General features: G+C 38.8%; 3 protein-coding genes across 3 annotated transcripts; 2 read left to right on the top strand and 1 right to left on the bottom strand.

Moving 5' to 3' along the window:
* Positions 1–23: 23 nt before the first annotated feature.
* On the top strand, positions 24–2,561 carry LOC108568166 (neutral and basic amino acid transport protein rBAT-like). The gene is made up of 3 exons (XM_017929101.1): positions 24–412; positions 612–742; positions 801–2,561. The coding sequence occupies exons 1-3, from the start codon at positions 202–204 to the stop codon at positions 2,331–2,333; spliced, it is 1,875 nt and encodes a 624-aa protein (XP_017784590.1). The 5' UTR covers positions 24–201; the 3' UTR covers positions 2,334–2,561.
* Positions 2,562–2,632: 71 nt separating this feature from the next.
* LOC108568152 (WD repeat-containing protein on Y chromosome) lies at positions 2,633–6,073 on the top strand. The gene is made up of 5 exons (XM_017929090.1): positions 2,633–2,898; positions 2,962–5,415; positions 5,476–5,647; positions 5,711–5,911; positions 5,975–6,073. The coding sequence occupies exons 1-5, from the start codon at positions 2,633–2,635 to the stop codon at positions 6,053–6,055; spliced, it is 3,174 nt and encodes a 1,057-aa protein (XP_017784579.1). The 3' UTR covers positions 6,056–6,073.
* LOC108568162 (rab3 GTPase-activating protein regulatory subunit) lies at positions 6,056–10,246 on the bottom strand. Its single transcript, XM_017929099.1, has 5 exons — positions 10,070–10,246; positions 9,793–10,016; positions 9,154–9,740; positions 6,317–9,089; positions 6,056–6,253 (listed from the first exon to the last, which is right to left on the bottom strand). Exons 1-5 carry the CDS (start codon positions 10,152–10,154, stop codon positions 6,101–6,103), a joined length of 3,822 nt encoding a protein of 1,273 aa, XP_017784588.1. The 5' UTR covers positions 10,155–10,246; the 3' UTR covers positions 6,056–6,100.
* Positions 10,247–17,674: the final 7,428 nt, after the last annotated feature.

Below are 17,674 nucleotides of genomic sequence, written 5' to 3'. Positions count from 1 at the left end.
GTAGGCAACCGGTTGAACTTGTAGAAACACGGTTAGTTTCAAGTTATCGATTGGGCGTCGCGACGCTCGGTATCTAATAATAATAATTCGTCCGTCGATCAGCTGCTCGGAGCGTGGCGAGGCAGTCGAAAGATGTTGAACAATTAAAGCCAATTAATATCAATATCGAGTGTTGTAAACTGCCTTTGCTTGTTGCCGAGGATGGACGGATTTCTGCGCGTGAACGCCACGACCAGCGCGATGCCAGCATCTCCGACGAATCTCTTCCTGGCCGAGGAGGTCGCATCGACGTGCCCCCTGATCACGCCTTCACCTCCGACCAACGATCTGATTAATCCACCGCCAGATGAAAACCAACGCACCACGTTCATCATCGGAGAAGAACTAGCTAATAAACTTAAACACGTCAAAGGTAAATGTTATCCGCACACATTTTCAACAACTAGCATATAAACATATTCAAAAGTATACTATAAAAAAAGAAACATGAATTTGAAGACTCAATATTAATAAATATTGAAAAAATAATCAAAAATAAGAATGAGTTTATCGTTAGAATACAATTTACAGTATTTATTATTATTTTTCATCAAATATATATGATTTTTTAGATGATGATAAAGCGGCTGGCGATTCCGGATCTTCGAGTTCTTCAGTTCTGGCAGAGCCAGTGTGCACTCAGCTACTTAACCATCGCCATCACTACTCTCACATCACGAAAGATGAAAATACAACATCTCAGGTATTAAGCGATCGTTAAAATTGCGCAAAAAATCTACTTCATTGCTTTGTGCTTTTAGGAAACCAACGGAAAAGTGCAACCAATGCAGTTGACTTTCCGCAACCCACCCGATGATTACTTCTTTATGAAATGGAATTGGGTGTTAATCAGGAAAGTCTCCATATGGACTTTCCTCTCCGGTTTGATAGCCATGACAGCGTTGGTGGTAATGATGGTTGGATCATTGCCGAAGAGATGCAACCCACCAACCGAATGGTATCAGGGAGGACTGATGTATGAGATCTTTCCCGCAAGCTTCCACGACGCAGACAATGACGGTGTCGGCGATTTGAAAGGGATTGCAATTTATGCAGACTACATCAAACAATTGGGCGTCAGCGGCGTAAGGCTCAACTCCATATTTCCGGCTACACATTACCCGGAGCATTACAAAAACATATCAACGTTGTTGGAAATTGATCCGAAGCTTGGATCACTTCGCGATTTCAACAACATGGTTAATGCTTTGCATTTGAGGAACATCTCTATCCTCCTCGATTTTCCACTTTACCCGCACATTCAGAAGTTACCATCGCATCAAATCAGGGAATTTAATGAGAGCCAAGTAGAGGCTGGGGAATTTGCGAGGAAGAGATCTCTTGAGAATCCAAACTCTGATGAAATCAGTGAAGCCCTGCAGTTCTGGATGGAGTACGGAGTGGATGGGTTCTATTTTAAAGGGTTAGAGAATTACTTGGAGGATCCTCTTTTCGTGCCAAATTTGCGCAGATGGAAGAAGTTGGTGCGCGAGAATCCAATAATCATCGATAATGCCGTCTTGAACAAAGCTCCTATGGAATTGATGAATACTATCTTGACGAATGTCGATTTAGTCGATATTCAAGTGAAGATTGAGAACGGAGTTTCGGGTATACGTAATCAGTTGGATTCTATTCAAAACGGAACTCTGTTTTCGAAGGCTTCGATGCCGTGGATTCACTGGAGTTTAGGAAACGTAGATTCTATTCGTTTGGCCGATAGACTTCACTATGGTAATGCTACACTTGGTGCGATTCTTCTGCAGCTGATGCTACCAGGAACCCCATGCATTTTCTACGGAGATGAAGTTGGAATGCATCAGGTTGAGGATCCGGAGAACGATAGGGAAGATCTTAAGCATCTCCATCAATTGGGCGCGATGATCTGGGAGGAGCTGCGTTTCACGAAGAAAGGTTTGTTGCCGTGGATGCACGGTAAGCCGACACACTCGAATTTCAAGCAACTGGAGCTTGTCTCAAAGATGGCCAAATTACGTGTTCAATCGCCATCGATCTACGTGAATACCGTGCTCAAGGATGGTCAAAGCAAAGCGAATTCGGAGGTGAAGTACTCGCAGGGCGATCTTCTAGTTATACAGAGGTATTATCCGCGTAGGAAGAGCTTTGTCGTCGTCAGCAACTTGGGTGCAAATCTGCAAACGGCCGATTTATCTAAATTACTTTACACCGGCAACGTCATTGTCGGACCGAAGGTGGACTCAAAATCAGAAAGCATTTCGTTCAAGGAGATCTCCCTTTGGCCCGGAGAATCAGTCGTAATCGAACTCGATTAAAAATTTTAAAGCAAACATAACACTAGAAGTTTCATAATTGTAATGCGATTTATCAACAAATATACAAAACAACGATTGAAACCATAGTTGATTGTGCTGTTGCATCGACGCGGTCGCCGGAATTTACATTGTTTTCGCTTATTTTAAAAATTATTTGTTAATCATTTCTGAAATTGTAATTTGATATTATTGAAATAAATGTTGTTGAAATTAGTGATGTCAAATGTCCAATTTTAGTTTGATTTGATTTACGATCAGTCTCATATTTTCTACATATTATTAATTTTATATCAGCAAGTATGGCTACTAAGAAGTCAATGACGAGCGTAACGCGTGGACAATCTCGCATGCTGCGCTATACACAACTTTTGACACCTCTCGGAAACAGAGGTTTGCAGCAGGTGTTGACAGACTTCCAGATAACCAATATAAAGAAAGTCTTTTTTCGCGAGGAAAGCAGGCAATTGAACCAGGCACAACTCGAGAAGGCCATCAACGAGTGCGGCGGAATCAGCTTTGCGGATGGACAATTCGATGTACTCTTTCTGCGCATCAATATTAAACGGTAATTTGTTGTACAATATTTGTGCATATTTTTTGGCAGTTTTCAAGAAGTTGAGAATTTTAGGGATGGATATGTGACTTGGGATGAGTTTATATCCCACCTGATTCTGGGCTTCAAAATACAAGAGGTGAGCGATGAAGCCAAAGCATTGGATGCGCCTATTTCAAAGAAGCCACGGATGGTAAGGAGCAACCATAGGCATCCGATAAGCGTGATCACATTTAATTTCCAAGTAAAGTCGGACAGAAGTTGTTCGTATTCAGATGGTAGTTATATAACGTGCAGCAAGGACGGTTTCATCAACTATTGGAGTCTCGATCTGCAGGTTGAGCGAACCGTTCAATCCAAATGTCCAGACTTGAAAGTGACAGACACATGGGTGCTGAGCGTTGTGTGTTTGCCAGACGTGAGCGTCATCTGCACATCCAGCACTGAAAGGGATCTTAGGTTCTACGATACATCGGCCAAGAAATTCGAGTTAAGAGTGCAGATTACGTCGTTGGAATACGGCGTCTGCTCCATGTGCTACGTGTTTCAGAAGGATGTGAACGAGGATTGTAAATTAATCATGGGGGATATGGGTGGAAACATAATAATACTATTATTTTCGCCGTTGAACCGTGGCCCGTTCCGTAGCAAATTGGGTATACCATTGTTGCGTGTTCGATATGATGCTGTATTAAAGGGAATGGAACCGGGTTTTAGAATCGTAGAATTCAGGAGGTTGCACCGTGATTGGGTACGTCAAATCGAATATTATTACACGTTGAACTTCATAGTTTCGTGTTCGGTGAGTCATAAGGCCATCGTGATGCGTGATATCAATGAAAACAGGGGAATTTACACGTACTGTATACCAAGAGGTGCTTGGTGTTTCACAACTGCTGATGGAGCTGTGCTTATGGCGAGTGGTGGGCCAGATTGTTTGGTGCGCGTTTGGAATCCGTATGTAACTCGAAGACCTCTAGTAATCTTCCACGGTCATCATACTGGTGTTATATCACTGATAATGCAAGATAAAGGAGAGATCCTTTGTTCGCTCTCCGAAGATAAGTGTATCAAAATCTGGGATATCCCCAATCAGGCCTGCATGCAGACGTACTTGGGTTTGGGCGCCGAAATCGGAGAACATGCGCATTTTACTATGTTCTACAATCCAGATAGCAGGCAATTGCTAATCGGTGGTTTGATGATTGCAGTCTTACCATTGCGACCGCTTCAAAGCGGCGAACATACTGATGGTAACAGCCATTCAGCTGCGATAAGCGTGGTATTGTACAATCCACTCTTCAAGATAATCTTGACCTGCGGCTTGGACAGCAACATCATCGTGTGGGATCCGTGGTCGGGGAAGAGGATTTCTGTGGTGAAAGAGGCGCACACACGCATGTTACACGGCGAGATCATTCCGGTAGATATAACAGCAGGCACCTTTGATCCTGGCTACCAATTGCTTTTGACTGGTGCTTACGATGGTTCCTTGAAAACATGGAACTTCAACACCGGTACGTGCTTGAGGAACATGAGGATCGAAAGAAATTGCGAGGTTACCGGTGTGGTTTGGGTGAACGGTAGAATCCTGGCAGTAGGTTGGAACCGCCACGTAACTGAATTTTCAGACAGCGGCGGTGCTGCAGGTCCGGGTGGAGCATTCAGTAAGCCTTGGAGCACGCGACACTCCGATGACGTGCTTTGCGCTTCGGCCAGAATTCCACAAACGCTGGCTACCAGCACGTATAATGGGGAACTAGTTCTTTGGCAATTGGAGACGGGGCAACCTTATAAGCAGTACAATGTGGCCAATCCCACGGCTAGGATAAAGATCAATTACAATCTGGAAAAGGAGCGCAACTTGCAGAAACCCCACAAGATCTTAAAGAAGGGAAAATTGGTAACAGCCGAGGCAACACCACCGCCACCTCCTCCTCCTCAACCTTTGAATCGGAGGCGATCGCACCGTAAGAGCATCATAATGAAAGGACCGCAGCCCAAAATCGAAATGGCTTTAAAGTTCACGCGGATGCCCAAAGAGCTTGTGGTTCCTGACACGATAATGCCAATTCGTGGGCTTGCAGTGAGATGCATGCAGTTTCTCCCCTCACGGCCCATGCATCCTAAGGTTGGGTCTTTGCTGGTCGCATTAGAAAATGGCGATGTTCAGGTATGGTCGCATCACATAAGTGGTAGCTTCATCGGGGCATTCCAGGCTGTCCACGGCGTTGGTGATTACGTGTTGTCTATGGCTTCCGATTCAAACAACGAATACCTTTTCACCGGGTCCACAGAAGGTTACATTAAAACGTTTCTGCTGAAGGGCTTCTACGAAAATACGGAAGAGAAGATATGTATGCCCTTATATCGTCTCACCTTTCCGTTCTTGTGGAAGCGAATGTTCGAGGGTCGAGCGATGCGAACACTCAAAGACCAACACCGTCCTATATTATTAAACAGCTACAAAGCTCATCGATCAATCATATCTGGTTTGATCTACATTCACGAGAATCAGATATTAGTCAGGTATGAAAGTCAAATAATTTATTAATGTGATTGTTTATTAAAAAAAAATATTTAATAAAGTACCGGAGCTGATTACACCGCACGATTATGGACATTGGGCGGTCGATACTTAGGTACATTGGGCACGTTCAAACCATGGGACTTTATCGACCCAGATAAGGTTGTAGATACCACCTTCAAGTTAAAGATACCGCCGGACATCAGGAGGGTGATGAGTTCTACCACATGTCGAGTAAGAATGAATATTGTTTTCGTTTGGAGCGATGCAATAAATAAATCATATTTTTTTTGGTAGGTTTTGATGGGAGAACATTTCGTAAAGAAGTTGACGAAGAAACAGGAAGCGGCCCAAGCAGAGAAAGAACTTGAATACAAGGAAGGAACACGTGGCATCTACGGCAAACGGCTGGAGCATCCAATATTAGGAAACTACATAAATGTGCCAGAGAAGACGACGCACAAGTTCGAAATCAGCCTGGATTCAACATTCCCATATGTGAAAGAAACATTATTTTTTACATTAACAGTGGCGCACTTATGTTTGCTTTCTATTTTCTAGATTCCTGTTTACCAGCATTTGATTCGACCGGCGCCTGTGGAATTACCAGATATTAGTAATCCGATGAAGAAGGACAAGTAGTTTTAAAACAAATTATTTATTTATTCATATACACTTAAAAAAATCCTATAAATTAAAATCCTGCATCGTCTTGCATGCATCCATCATTAGTTTAGCCATCCTGTACTCGGGCTGCGACTCCGTCATACAGTTCAGACTGTTCGTTACCAAGTTGATGATACCTCTCAGATCAGTCGACTCGCACCAATCTCCGCCATTCTGCCAAAATGTTAAACACACATTAAATTAGCGATTCATTCAATCAAATATTTGATTAATTACCAGTGTGCCTAAATATTTGGTTAAGCTCGTACTGAAGGCGGCAATCTTACTTCCAAGGTCATCGCATTTGGCTAAAAGTTGGTTCAGGCGTCTGCCGGCGACGCAGACTAGCTCCGGTCCCAATTTGCTACGCTCTGTGACTGTCACCAGTAGTTCATTCCCTAACACATCAAAACCGTTAGAATAAATTTGCACCACTTGATACCTCTTCAACAGATCTACATCCAGATTCCAAACACGAGCCAACGCTATGCACTTGGCCATCCAAGCTACGTGGTCCGCTGAATAAATCATTCCGGTGCTCTCATCGAACGTTACAGTTTCCAATGTGGCAGAGATAATCTTTATTAGGAATTGTAACCGAGAAGCGGCTGTTTTTGAATCGCACTTGTGGTGAATCACATTCACTTTACCGAGGAAGTCGGAGAACAAATGCGAAGACACGGATGCATCGAACATGTTGCTGATGATTTTGCTATGCTTAACGGTAAATACGGTCATCATATGAATACACGTTGTTAGTTGAAAGTGTAGATGGAGCAGATCGTAGTTGATGCATCCACTTTGACCCAATGCAAGTTCTGTCAATGGTAAATTATTATTACCATTTTCCCAAATCGCCTCGTACTTCAAAGTCGGTTTCTGGTAATTGCAACTGTCACATAGAGCTTCCATAAATGAATCAAAAAATTCCGAGCACGTCTCCATGAATAGGGTGATCTGGTAATCGGTGAGATCGGTGTCTTGGCGACAAAGTCGCTCCGTAGGTAACTTGCCGACCTTGTTTATTAATTTGCAGGCGCTTTCGAAGAGTATCTTCAGGTGCGTGTTCCAAACCAAATTACTCAATCCGGCGCGGATATGTAAGTTTGGTATTTGGTTCAGACATTGCAACGCGGCTTTCAATAATCCTAAATTTTGCACGTTCTTTTGCCAACTCAGTGCATACTCCCAGCACATATTAGCAAGGAGAACCGAAGGTTCCAGACTGTATGGAAACTGCTTCCTAAGAACATTCAGTTGTTCGAATTGGTCTAATTCGTTCAGATCGTTCGCCACTAAATCACTAGGATTAACACCAGCCGCTGCCACCCATTGGGCAACGATTTCTCCAACTGACGCCTTCCCCTTTTCCAAAACAAATTTCAAACTTACATCGGTCCGATCTAGTTGCTCCAGTTTCGGTAGATCCCCGTTCGCATTCAATTTAATTGCTAGGATTATATTCAATAAACTAATATCTTCTAATTTTCCGATTAACAGCGTCCACTGACAGCTCTCTTGTGATAACTCCTCCCAAACATCGCCTTCAAAAAACTCCGGGACGTTTCTTTCCACCGTGCAAGCAACATTTTTGCAGAGGATCGCAGCCATCAGCGCTGGGAACGGTTTTGGAGAATCCGCCAAAATCTCTCTGATACCATTCCAAAACTCTGAAACCCTATTGTATTCAACTACCAAATCCTCTATCAACCCCTTCCTGGATGCTAACGCTAGCAAAGCTCTGCGGAAATTCTCCATTTCACGTTCGAGATCTGCATTCCCACTCAAATCTCTATGTATCCAATACACCAAAAGCAACCTGAATACGTCTTTAACATAAACGGGTGTTTCCTTCATCCGCGTGAAATCTTCGTCGGACCAATGACCGTTAATGTAAAACTTAAACATTTTTTCGGAAACTTTAAACAACTCCGCATCGCTTGCCCCGGATTTCAGTTTAATATCCGTTCTATTTCGATCGAAGACAACTAGAAAGTCGGAAAGTTTTATGTTCTGACTCTCCGGACTGAATTTGACTTTGTTAATTTGCTTCGGTTGATAGTAAGTGCTCAAGTCAAGAAGTCGCTGCAGATTGATCATCTCCCTCTTGTCCAGATTTAGATCGCTCTGTGCCACGTTTCCATTAGCCTCGTATTCGAGACTGTCCAAGTAATGATAGAACTTGCTCAGGTCTAGCAGGTTGATGCATATAGTTTTCAATTCCGAAGTTCCATCACACCGTTCGATAATGTTCTCTGTGCACGAGATCAAAATTTCCGGCGTGAGCTCTTTGCAAGACGATAGCATTTCAATGAACAATAGCTGTACGTCTTGCGTCTTTAGTTCGGAGCACGTATTCAGACATTCTTTCAGCAATTCCTCGTTGGTTTTATAATCGCCAGTTTTGATGAATTGCTTTAACCTTTTGTAAAGATGGACATCACGTGCTCGTTTGCTGTTCTTCTCGGTTAAGGAGAAGTGAAAGGGAATAACCACTTCTTTGATCTTACCGTCAGGGTCCATTAGTAAACATGTGTACTGGCAGATGAAGCGGGACTTGGTTGTAACTTGGAAACCCATTAGACCATGACCGATATACAGCAATTTACTTAATTTACTAGCGGTGAATGAGGCAATCTTAGTGCCTTGTTGGGCACCGAATATTTCGATAGATCCCTTTTTACCCGAATAAATAACGAGGAATAGGGCTCTGCGAGTTTTCCCTGCGCTCTTGCTCTTCCTCTCATCCCGCACCTGGAGGAATGCGCATTGAGCTTCGCGATATCCCTTGAATATCCTCAACACAATGCCCCTCTGAGTGTCGATGAGCAGAACTCTACCCATGCTGTCAGAGACTGCAGCCAATCTACGATCTGGAGAGAGTACCACCTGATTGGCGCATCTACGAAGATCGCACAAACCAAAGCGGCATCCCATAGGTTCAATGGGTTGCATGGAAATCGTCTGTTGTTTCTCAGTCACCTGGCTCTTTCCGCCTGTTAACCAACCTCTGCACATTCCAAAAATAATACATTTTTATCTTACTAAATTAATCTAAAAACAGCTGAGCTTACGGTAATGCCGATTTCAATTTATTCGCAACAGCTTTAGCCATATCGCTGAATACTGGTTGCGCGCCACCTTCAAGAGCGTAATGGAATCCCAAGAACGGCTTACTTCCAGCACCCAAAACCAACGTGTTGTGTGGTGGCATTGCTCTGTATTTAGATTCAAATCCACCGCAGGTAGATGCTGTCAACAAATGATTGAACGTGTTCGATAAATCCAAACCGGCGACTGTTGCATCGTTAACAGCCGCTTGATCAGTGAAACCCCATTTTTTTGGATTCAATAATTGGAGTAGATTCAATTCATCCACCATGCTCTGACCTCTGGCAAGCTGACTTCGAGCATTTCTCAGAGTAGGAAACAATTGTGTCCCACTGATAACACAAATATTACTTGGATATATCACATACAACTCCTCTGGTTTAAGTTCTCGACACACATCTGGCCTTGGACTATGCTGTGACTGACATTTCAGGGCAACTATTGGTTCATCATGCAACTGTTCACTGACCAATAATGTGCAATCTTCCATATAGAACCCCACTGTTCCTGATTCAAAACCTACTGTTATGCATGTCCAATCAGGTCCAACCTAAATAAAGCAAGTATTAATTGTACAAGGTATTAAAGTAACTAATTTTCACCTGTGAACTTTGGCTTTGGATGACAATGGGAAGACATAGCACAGACTTGATAGGTTCCTCTGTGCTTGCAAAACTGGATTCTTGGCTAGTGTGGAATTGATTGCATGATGTGCTGGAATCCCATTTACCAGTCAACACTGCTAATCTAGTGTTGTGTGCTAAAGCTAAAACATCACCCGTTGGTGACATGGAAATATGGCAGGATTGTAGCCATGACTCTGATCCTAGAATCAAAATATATTATCACAAAGGATATATATAAAAAAACGCATCACACCTCTATTATCATCAGTTGGAAACAGATGCCTTCTTACTGCTGGTACATCAGCTATGTTTGCAGTTAATTTTATTTGGCATGACATTTTGCCAGATATTGTATATGATTTTGTCTAATAACTAGAGGAACAGTAAATAATTAAAACTCAGCTGTGCAGAGCAATTGACATTATTCTAAAACAATACAAACAGACAATAATACAATGAAGTTGATCACAAAGAAATGTCAAACGTCCTGTATATTTTTACTTTAATCAATATAAAATAATTCACATTTCATTAGCAATAGCTTTATTAATTAGATTAATAATAGAATCTATTTAAATTACACTCAGGAAATAAATCTTTATCTGTATGTTTGGTTGCCGACTTCATTCTAGGCTTTGTCCAATATTGGATCCTATTAGATTTGAATAAAGTAGTTACTGTTTCAAATGCTTTGAATTGATTGGATTTTCTACCACAAGTAATTAATATAAATTATGAAACCAACCGACGTTTAGAATCTCCATGCAACTTTAATTTCTTGAAATTCTGAAAAGTTATATTTTTAATAATTTACATTAATTTTTTGTTGATAGATTTCGTTATAACGACCTTCTTTAAATATTGCACTTTTTCGATATACGGCCCAAAATATTTCGTTAAACGACCAAAAACAAATAAATGTCAATAAATGTTTATATCAAAATAATTGATTCGTTAGAGGCTTTTCGCTTTACAACTAAACTTTTGAGGAACGTATTTAGGCCGTAAAGTGAGGTATAAGTGTATTTAGATGAAATTACATCAAATCTATCTTTTTAACAATAACAGTTTATATATCTTTGTTTGAATGTAATGAAATCTAAAAGGCAAATTAAGGTGCTCCTCACTTTACGACCGAGTTCAGTTCCGACGACTACGTTAACATGATAGTTGTGCTCTTTGTAGCAGATTCAATGTTCAGAAAGCTCGATAGAAATGCTTCTAGCGTTATTATAGTGTTGAAGGAGAACAGCATCGCAAAATTCATTAGAAGACGGATCGTCCTGGTCATTAATAAATGTATGCACCTGAAGATGTAGATGAGGATGACACAGAAATATGGTTAAGTAGTGAGAAATGCAGGATGTATTTTGGTGATGGATCGTCGAACGGGTGCGATACATTTGACAGCAGCATTAAAAATTACTGCTCCATCTCCACTTGATATCTAAAAACGTAGATCCCTTGCAGGTTGTCATAGACCCCTGGGGGTCAATATACACCACTTTTGGAATCACTGAACTAAACGATGTGAAGAGTGGACGAAGAATAAATCACGCACTTCGAAGCAGGTAGTAAAATGAAAAATTTTAACTTCTTATATTTAAAACATTTGTTTATGCAGAAAGACTATGGCCGATAGACTTTTAATCGTAATAAATACATAAAATTTATAATAAATTAATATTAACTATTGAAAATAGTTAAGCAGTTAATTTCGTTTTTGATGGGTGTATCAATTTGTATTTAATTTTTATGGATATAAATAGAATGTAGGATTTTGTAAAGTAATAGACAAAATAATTATTAGTAAAAGAATGAAATAATTGTGAACATAATTTCTATAAAGCCTGTATGCTTTATAGAAATTATAAATATATTTTGTATTATATTTTTATTAAACTTTTTTATGGTGAAAACCGTTGCCGTAGGAAAGAAGTTTTCAGAAATCTGTTGTATTCAAAATTTAATGGTTTGCAAAGTTCACTTACAGTTTCACCATGTACCTGCTTTTTTCAACGCTTATAAAACTGTTACAATATGTACAGCTGTGAAATGATTTCAGTCTAATGAAATCTATTTATTAAAGTTTTAGTTATTAGAGTCTTTTTACTAAATTTTATATAATATAGTTTATTTAGATATTAGAGAAATATAAATAAACTCCAGGTTTTAGAATTTTATATATTTTTGTTTGAATGTAATGTAATGTAAATGGCAATTATTAGATAATTTTTAGATTGAATAGTAAAAGTTTTAGAATATTTGACTAAGATTTTAAATTTAAAATATTTCCGGACAATACATATATTGTATTCATTTTTAGATTTTTTTTACTAAATTTATATAAAAAAATGCATAGGCGTTGGATTTTTTTTTATAAACATATTATGTTAGTTACGGAATAATTTTAAATTTGGTTCGGGTTTTGCTTTAAATTCAATCAAAATTCTGGGTTTTATTTGAATGATTAACGATGGCTAAGAGGTAGGTGTTCAGGTTGGTGTAGAATGAAGAAAATCTGCTAATTGTTTTCTGGAATTAAATTGCAGTAATTACGAATGGATCAATCGAAACGCTGTGACCGTTGACGGTAAGAGTCCGTTCTTCGCGAAGGACGCGGCCAGCAAATTCACGTACACCGAAGGCGGTGGCATGGACAAAATGCAGTCAGCACAGGCGATGCAGAGACCCAACATCCCCGGCTACAACCCCAACAAGCCCATCATCTTCGAGCCTCCCTCTTTCCAGGGTACCGGAGGATTTCCTCCGCAGATGGGCGGTTTCACTCCCATGGACATGCAGCAGCTACACCAGCAGTGCCAAGCATTCCCCGCTCCGTACAGTCCCCAAGGCGCAGGACCAGCCTCTCAGGGTATGCCGCCTGCTTACATCATGCCTCCGCAGAACTACATGCCGCCTCAAGGCGCTGGAATGCAGGGACAATTCATGCCGCAACCTCAGATGCCGTTTAGCATGCCACCAGGTGGCGGAATGAACTGGATGTAAAATTTTAAAAAGTTGACACGTGATTGGGTAAGAACAAATCGCGGTTGCCATGAAAAAATCATTGTTTTTGTTGTTGTTGATTTTTCAATTAGTCCATTTTTTTTTGGAAACGTGTCTAAATTTCCAGTGTACAAGAACAATTATCATTATGCGTTGGTTCGTCGTTATTTAACTTCTTTTTAATATTCGCCAATCGATAACATTGATTTCTTCGCAGCCCCGTGACGAATTCCTGCTGTCCTCCATTCTTCTTTCAAAAACCGCCCGAACGCGTCGATCCTTGCAGTCCGTTTACTCCGAACAAAGCGAAAACTTGGAGAGGAGCGCCTGGATTGTACGTAAGTATTCCTTGTACATATTTCAATATTTTTCTCGTTCTATTCCATTGACATATTGTAGTTATTGGAACGGTTTGATAGATATGATAATTACTACAATAATTATAACATCCCGTGGAGGAATTCTGGATGTCCAAGGTTCGTTATTGTCCCACCATACACCGATACATAAACATTACATTGATTTTTCGTTGGGTTTCAGGAGGTCTCAAGATCCATGTAAATGTTGCCGTCAAGTGTGTTAGTTCTAAAATAATTTTAATATGAATAAATTATTGTAAAAATTTATCAAAAATTTCACTACTGATTTTTTAAAACTTATTATCTTAAAAATAATTTTAGAGAATTTATTAATATATTGGATTGTCCGAAAAGTTTGTGCCGATTTTCGATACATTGGTGATGCCTAAATACATAAGAATTGTACAAAACAATTTTCTTGTGTATATTCTGAAAGGTGACATTTCAATTGTCTTTAGAAAAAAAAAGTTTAATTTGTATCGGATTTTAGTACCCGCTAGAAGAAACAAATTGCATTTTAGATTTTCACTGTGTGAAAGTAAATCGATAAATTCAGAGCCGATGATTTCAGACACAAAAGTATTGATATGTAGGGCTGGGAACACGTGTTGACATGAACTTTTGTCTTCAAAGAAAATAAACGTGCCAAAAACTAATTAAAGTGCAAACATACATAAATGTTAACAGTAAAATATGGCCAACAAAATTGAGGAAAGAAATGATGGAAAGGACCTCCATTGATGATATAGAATTTACGGTTTTTCTGAGTAAAAAGAAAAATGCACGACACTATCAAAATGCAAACAGAGCCGACGTACGAAATGACACTTTTAAAATAATGAGAAAACTAGAGAAGAGAAATCTTGCATGAATTAGAACAAGAATCAAGAAACGATCAACGTCAAATAGTACAAAGTCACCAATATTGCTTCAACAAATATCAAAACAACAAACAGAGCCGACGTACGAAATGACACTTTTAAAATAATGAGAAAACTAGAGAAGAGAAATCTTGCATGAATTAGAACAAGAATTAAGAGAGACGATCAACGTAAATATAAAACCACAATATTGCTCAACAAAATAAAACAATAAAACAGCAAACAGAGCCGACGTACGAAATGACACTTTTAAAATAATGAGAAAACTAGAGAAGAGAAATCTTGCATGAATTAGAACAATAATCAAGAGAGGCTGAACGTCAAGAAGCACAACGTCAACCCACATTGTTTAAACAAATATCAAAACAACACAAGAAAGCCGACGTACGAAATGAACTATTAAAATAATGAGAAAACTTTCAGAGAAGAGAAATCTTGCATGAATTAGAACAAGAATTAAGAAACGATCAACGTCAAATAGTACAAAGTCACCAATATTGCTTCAACAAATATCAAAACAACAAACAGAGCCGACGTTCAACGTCAAATAGTACAAACTCACCAATATTGCTTCAACAAATATCAAAACAACAAACAGAGCCGACGTACGAAATGACACTTTTAAAATAATGAGAAAACTAGAGAGGAGAAATCTTGCATGAATTAGAACAAGAATCAAGAAACGTTCAACGTCAAATAGTACAAACTCACCAATATTGCTTCAACAAATATGAAAACAACAAGCAATTTACCAGTTATTAACTAAAAAAACAAACTAATTAATAACAACACTAATAAAAACACAACAACAAAATATAAAAACCAAAGACAACAACCACATGAAAATGAACAACCTAATGAAAACTTGAAACGAGTCAATATAAAATATAATGAAAAATCAAAATATCTTCCATTACTATTTAAAAACAATGCATATTATTTCAAGTAGAAACTTGGGAAATATATACACAGAATTAGAAACACTTGTAACAAATACAATGATAAAAAAAACTACAAAAGTGGATTGCAACTAAACACTTGGAAAGACAAAACAGACAAAACTTATTCTGTTATAATTAAAAATATATTAGAAGAGATTTTTGATTCTGCGGTCAGTTAGGAGAGGTATCTGATACAGATTTAAAAAATTAAGGGTAAAATTCATGGAAAAAATTAACATATACATTAAAGAGAAATTCTCTGGTAACAGACTACACCTACATATAAAAGATCTATCATTTTGTCAATAAACAACTATCTTGAGCATAAAAATAACGCTCAATCGCGATACCAGCCTTAGCGAAAGGACTGCAGCAGAGGAGCATCGACTAGAAGAATGATATAACATATATTGTGGTGCTCACTCTCGGTACAGTGCACCCACACTTTCCAAATTTCAGGAAGGAAGGATAACGGTTAATGGTTAATATCTTCAAATTGGTGAGCCCGACGTGATCTAAGTATAAGCAAAATGGAGAACAAAATAAGAGCCTTTTCTGCCCCAATTTTCTCGCCGAGGAACATAACTTTCTGGTTTGTCAAGTTGGAAGTCACTTTCGAACTCGCCGTAGTCATTCAAATATGCGTGTGTGGTTCGCAGTTTGGACGAGGAACACTCTTATGAAGTGCAAAACGTGATAATGAACCCACCAGTGGAAGGTTAATACGAAAAAATAATTTTTATTGAACGATTAGGCAAGTTGCAAGTGCAAAAGATCCGACAATTGGAAATGGGTGACCAAACGCCATCAAATTATTTACGCGATTTGAAAGAGGTCGCTGGGACAGCCGTGTCGAAAGATTTCGTCAAGACGCTCTGGATGGAGCGGTCCAATGTACGCGCTATTTTAGCGCCACAAGAGAACGTCGAATTGGACCAGATGGCAAGAATGGCGAATGTGATTGCTGCTCAAGAGTTGCAAAAGCATCGTCAGCTGGGGAATCGCTAGCGATGCTAGAGATATGTAGGGAACTGAATAACATTATAACCAGATTGGAGGCGTTTGAAGCAACAAGGAGACTAGAACATACTGAAACGACAGAACGTGCATGTAGACGTTCGAGATCAAGATCACGCCCACGAAGTACCTATCGAAATTTGCCAATTGGTTTGTGCTGGTATCACCATAAATTTGGCCACAACGCGCATCAATGCAGATCCCCGTGTAGCTTCTAGGGGGCGAAACTACGACGATCGTCAGTAGCGGCAATGACGACCGTCAAACTTTATTACGCTTATTTATTACGAACAAAGTGACGAGTGTACGATTTTTTATTAGACCTACAATCAAATTCGTATCGCAGAAGATGACATCCCAAAAACAGACTACGAATCGAAGTTCAGACCTTTCTGCGATTCAAGGACGAGGTGCTGCGTAAACGACATGACATCTTGATTTATAATGTTGTCGCGGATGCCCTCTCCAGAGCCGAGAAAGTGTCGCCAAGACATCATCAAATTGAAATTTTTATTGAGAAATGTTTATTTTGTCAAAATTATCGAAAATTTGTAAATTGATCAGAAAATATAACAAACTATAAACTTCAATATTTAAATTGTGTTGCTCACTCCACCCCCGTTTATATACCTCTTTAGGGAAGGTTTTCCGCCATTTATTATGTCTTTAAATATACTTGTGTGAATACCGTCATTGTGAATATCTGTGATTCTACCCTCCGAAGATTCCTTTCCTATACCTATAACCGAGCATCTCCAAAAATAAACAACTAACCAAAAAGATATCGGTTGAAGTATATTTATGATTATTGTGAATCATTTTTGATTTAACATTTCATAAATGGTCAGAAGAATTTTATATTTGTTTGCTGTGATTTGATTTATAATTACGTATTTATTTTCGTTTATTTTATATAAGTGTTGCAATAAATGTTATTATTATTTAATTTAATAAATATTTAATTTAATTAAAATATTATATAATTGAAAATATAACAGTTTGATGAAAGAACAAAAATAGTAATTAATCGTCATGCAATAAATAATATTGAATTGAATATATAGTATCTATCCTAATATATATCAGTCTATTCAGGTATGTCAATAAACATTTTTACCAAAATTATTTCTACTCTTGAACACTTATACAGAGTGCGGCAGAAATAAATATTCCAAAAGGGGATTAAAAACTTTAAGTTTTAAAAATTATATAGTTCTTGACGGCCGATATACATTTGGAAACCTTATACCTTTTCTTTAATTTTTCAAACGATCAAATTAACCAGTCCTATATATTTATTAAATTTGGCATAAGAGTGTTGTTGCTTTCTTTGTAACTTACATGTTTTTATTTATTCTAAGAAACGTCAATTTTTAATAATAATTGTATTATGATTAAAAAATAAACAAATTTTATAATAAATTAACACAAATGTATTAGCTTAAAAAAAATCATTGCACATCATCATCCAACCAAAACTTGGGGATCCCCCCAACCTTTTTGCACTTTTGGACATAGTCAATAATATAGATACCAAAAAAAAAATCCGCACGGCAGCGGGCACACGTAAAACGGTCAACGGGCGCTATGGAGCCCGTGGATATAGGGTTGAGGACCTCTGATCTACGCCGAATCTTTAAACATCAGAATT

This window comes from Nicrophorus vespilloides, unplaced genomic scaffold (assembly GCF_001412225.1).
Source record: "Nicrophorus vespilloides isolate i.1.1-1 unplaced genomic scaffold, Nicve_v1.0, whole genome shotgun sequence".
NCBI classification, from domain to species: domain Eukaryota; kingdom Metazoa; phylum Arthropoda; class Insecta; order Coleoptera; family Silphidae; genus Nicrophorus; species Nicrophorus vespilloides.
Note: the sequence above shows the minus strand (reverse complement) of the source record. Positions and strands in the feature narration are given on the sequence as shown.

Bases quoted from the DNA above. Each gene is read 5' to 3' on its own strand.
- LOC108568162 (XM_017929099.1), bottom strand. From the start codon at position 10,154: ATGTCATGCCAAATAAAATTAACTGCAAACATAGCTGATGTACCAGCA. The intron at 10,017-10,069 runs GTGTGATGCGTT...TTTTGATTCTAG, and splicing joins TCCAACTGATGATAATAGAG to GATCAGAGTCATGGCTACAA. The intron at 6,254-6,316 runs GTAATTAATCAA...ACATTTTGGCAG, and splicing joins CCAAATATTTAGGCACACTG to AATGGCGGAGATTGGTGCGA.
- LOC108568166 (XM_017929101.1), top strand. From the start codon at position 202: ATGGACGGATTTCTGCGCGTGAACGCCACGACCAGCGCGATGCCAGCA. The intron at 413-611 runs GTAAATGTTATC...ATGATTTTTTAG, and splicing joins TAAACTTAAACACGTCAAAG to ATGATGATAAAGCGGCTGGC. The intron at 743-800 runs GTATTAAGCGAT...TTGTGCTTTTAG, and splicing joins ATGAAAATACAACATCTCAG to GAAACCAACGGAAAAGTGCA.
- LOC108568152 (XM_017929090.1), top strand. From the start codon at position 2,633: ATGGCTACTAAGAAGTCAATGACGAGCGTAACGCGTGGACAATCTCGC. The intron at 2,899-2,961 runs GTAATTTGTTGT...TGAGAATTTTAG, and splicing joins CTGCGCATCAATATTAAACG to GGATGGATATGTGACTTGGG. The intron at 5,648-5,710 runs GTAAGAATGAAT...TTTTTTTGGTAG, and splicing joins TGAGTTCTACCACATGTCGA to GTTTTGATGGGAGAACATTT.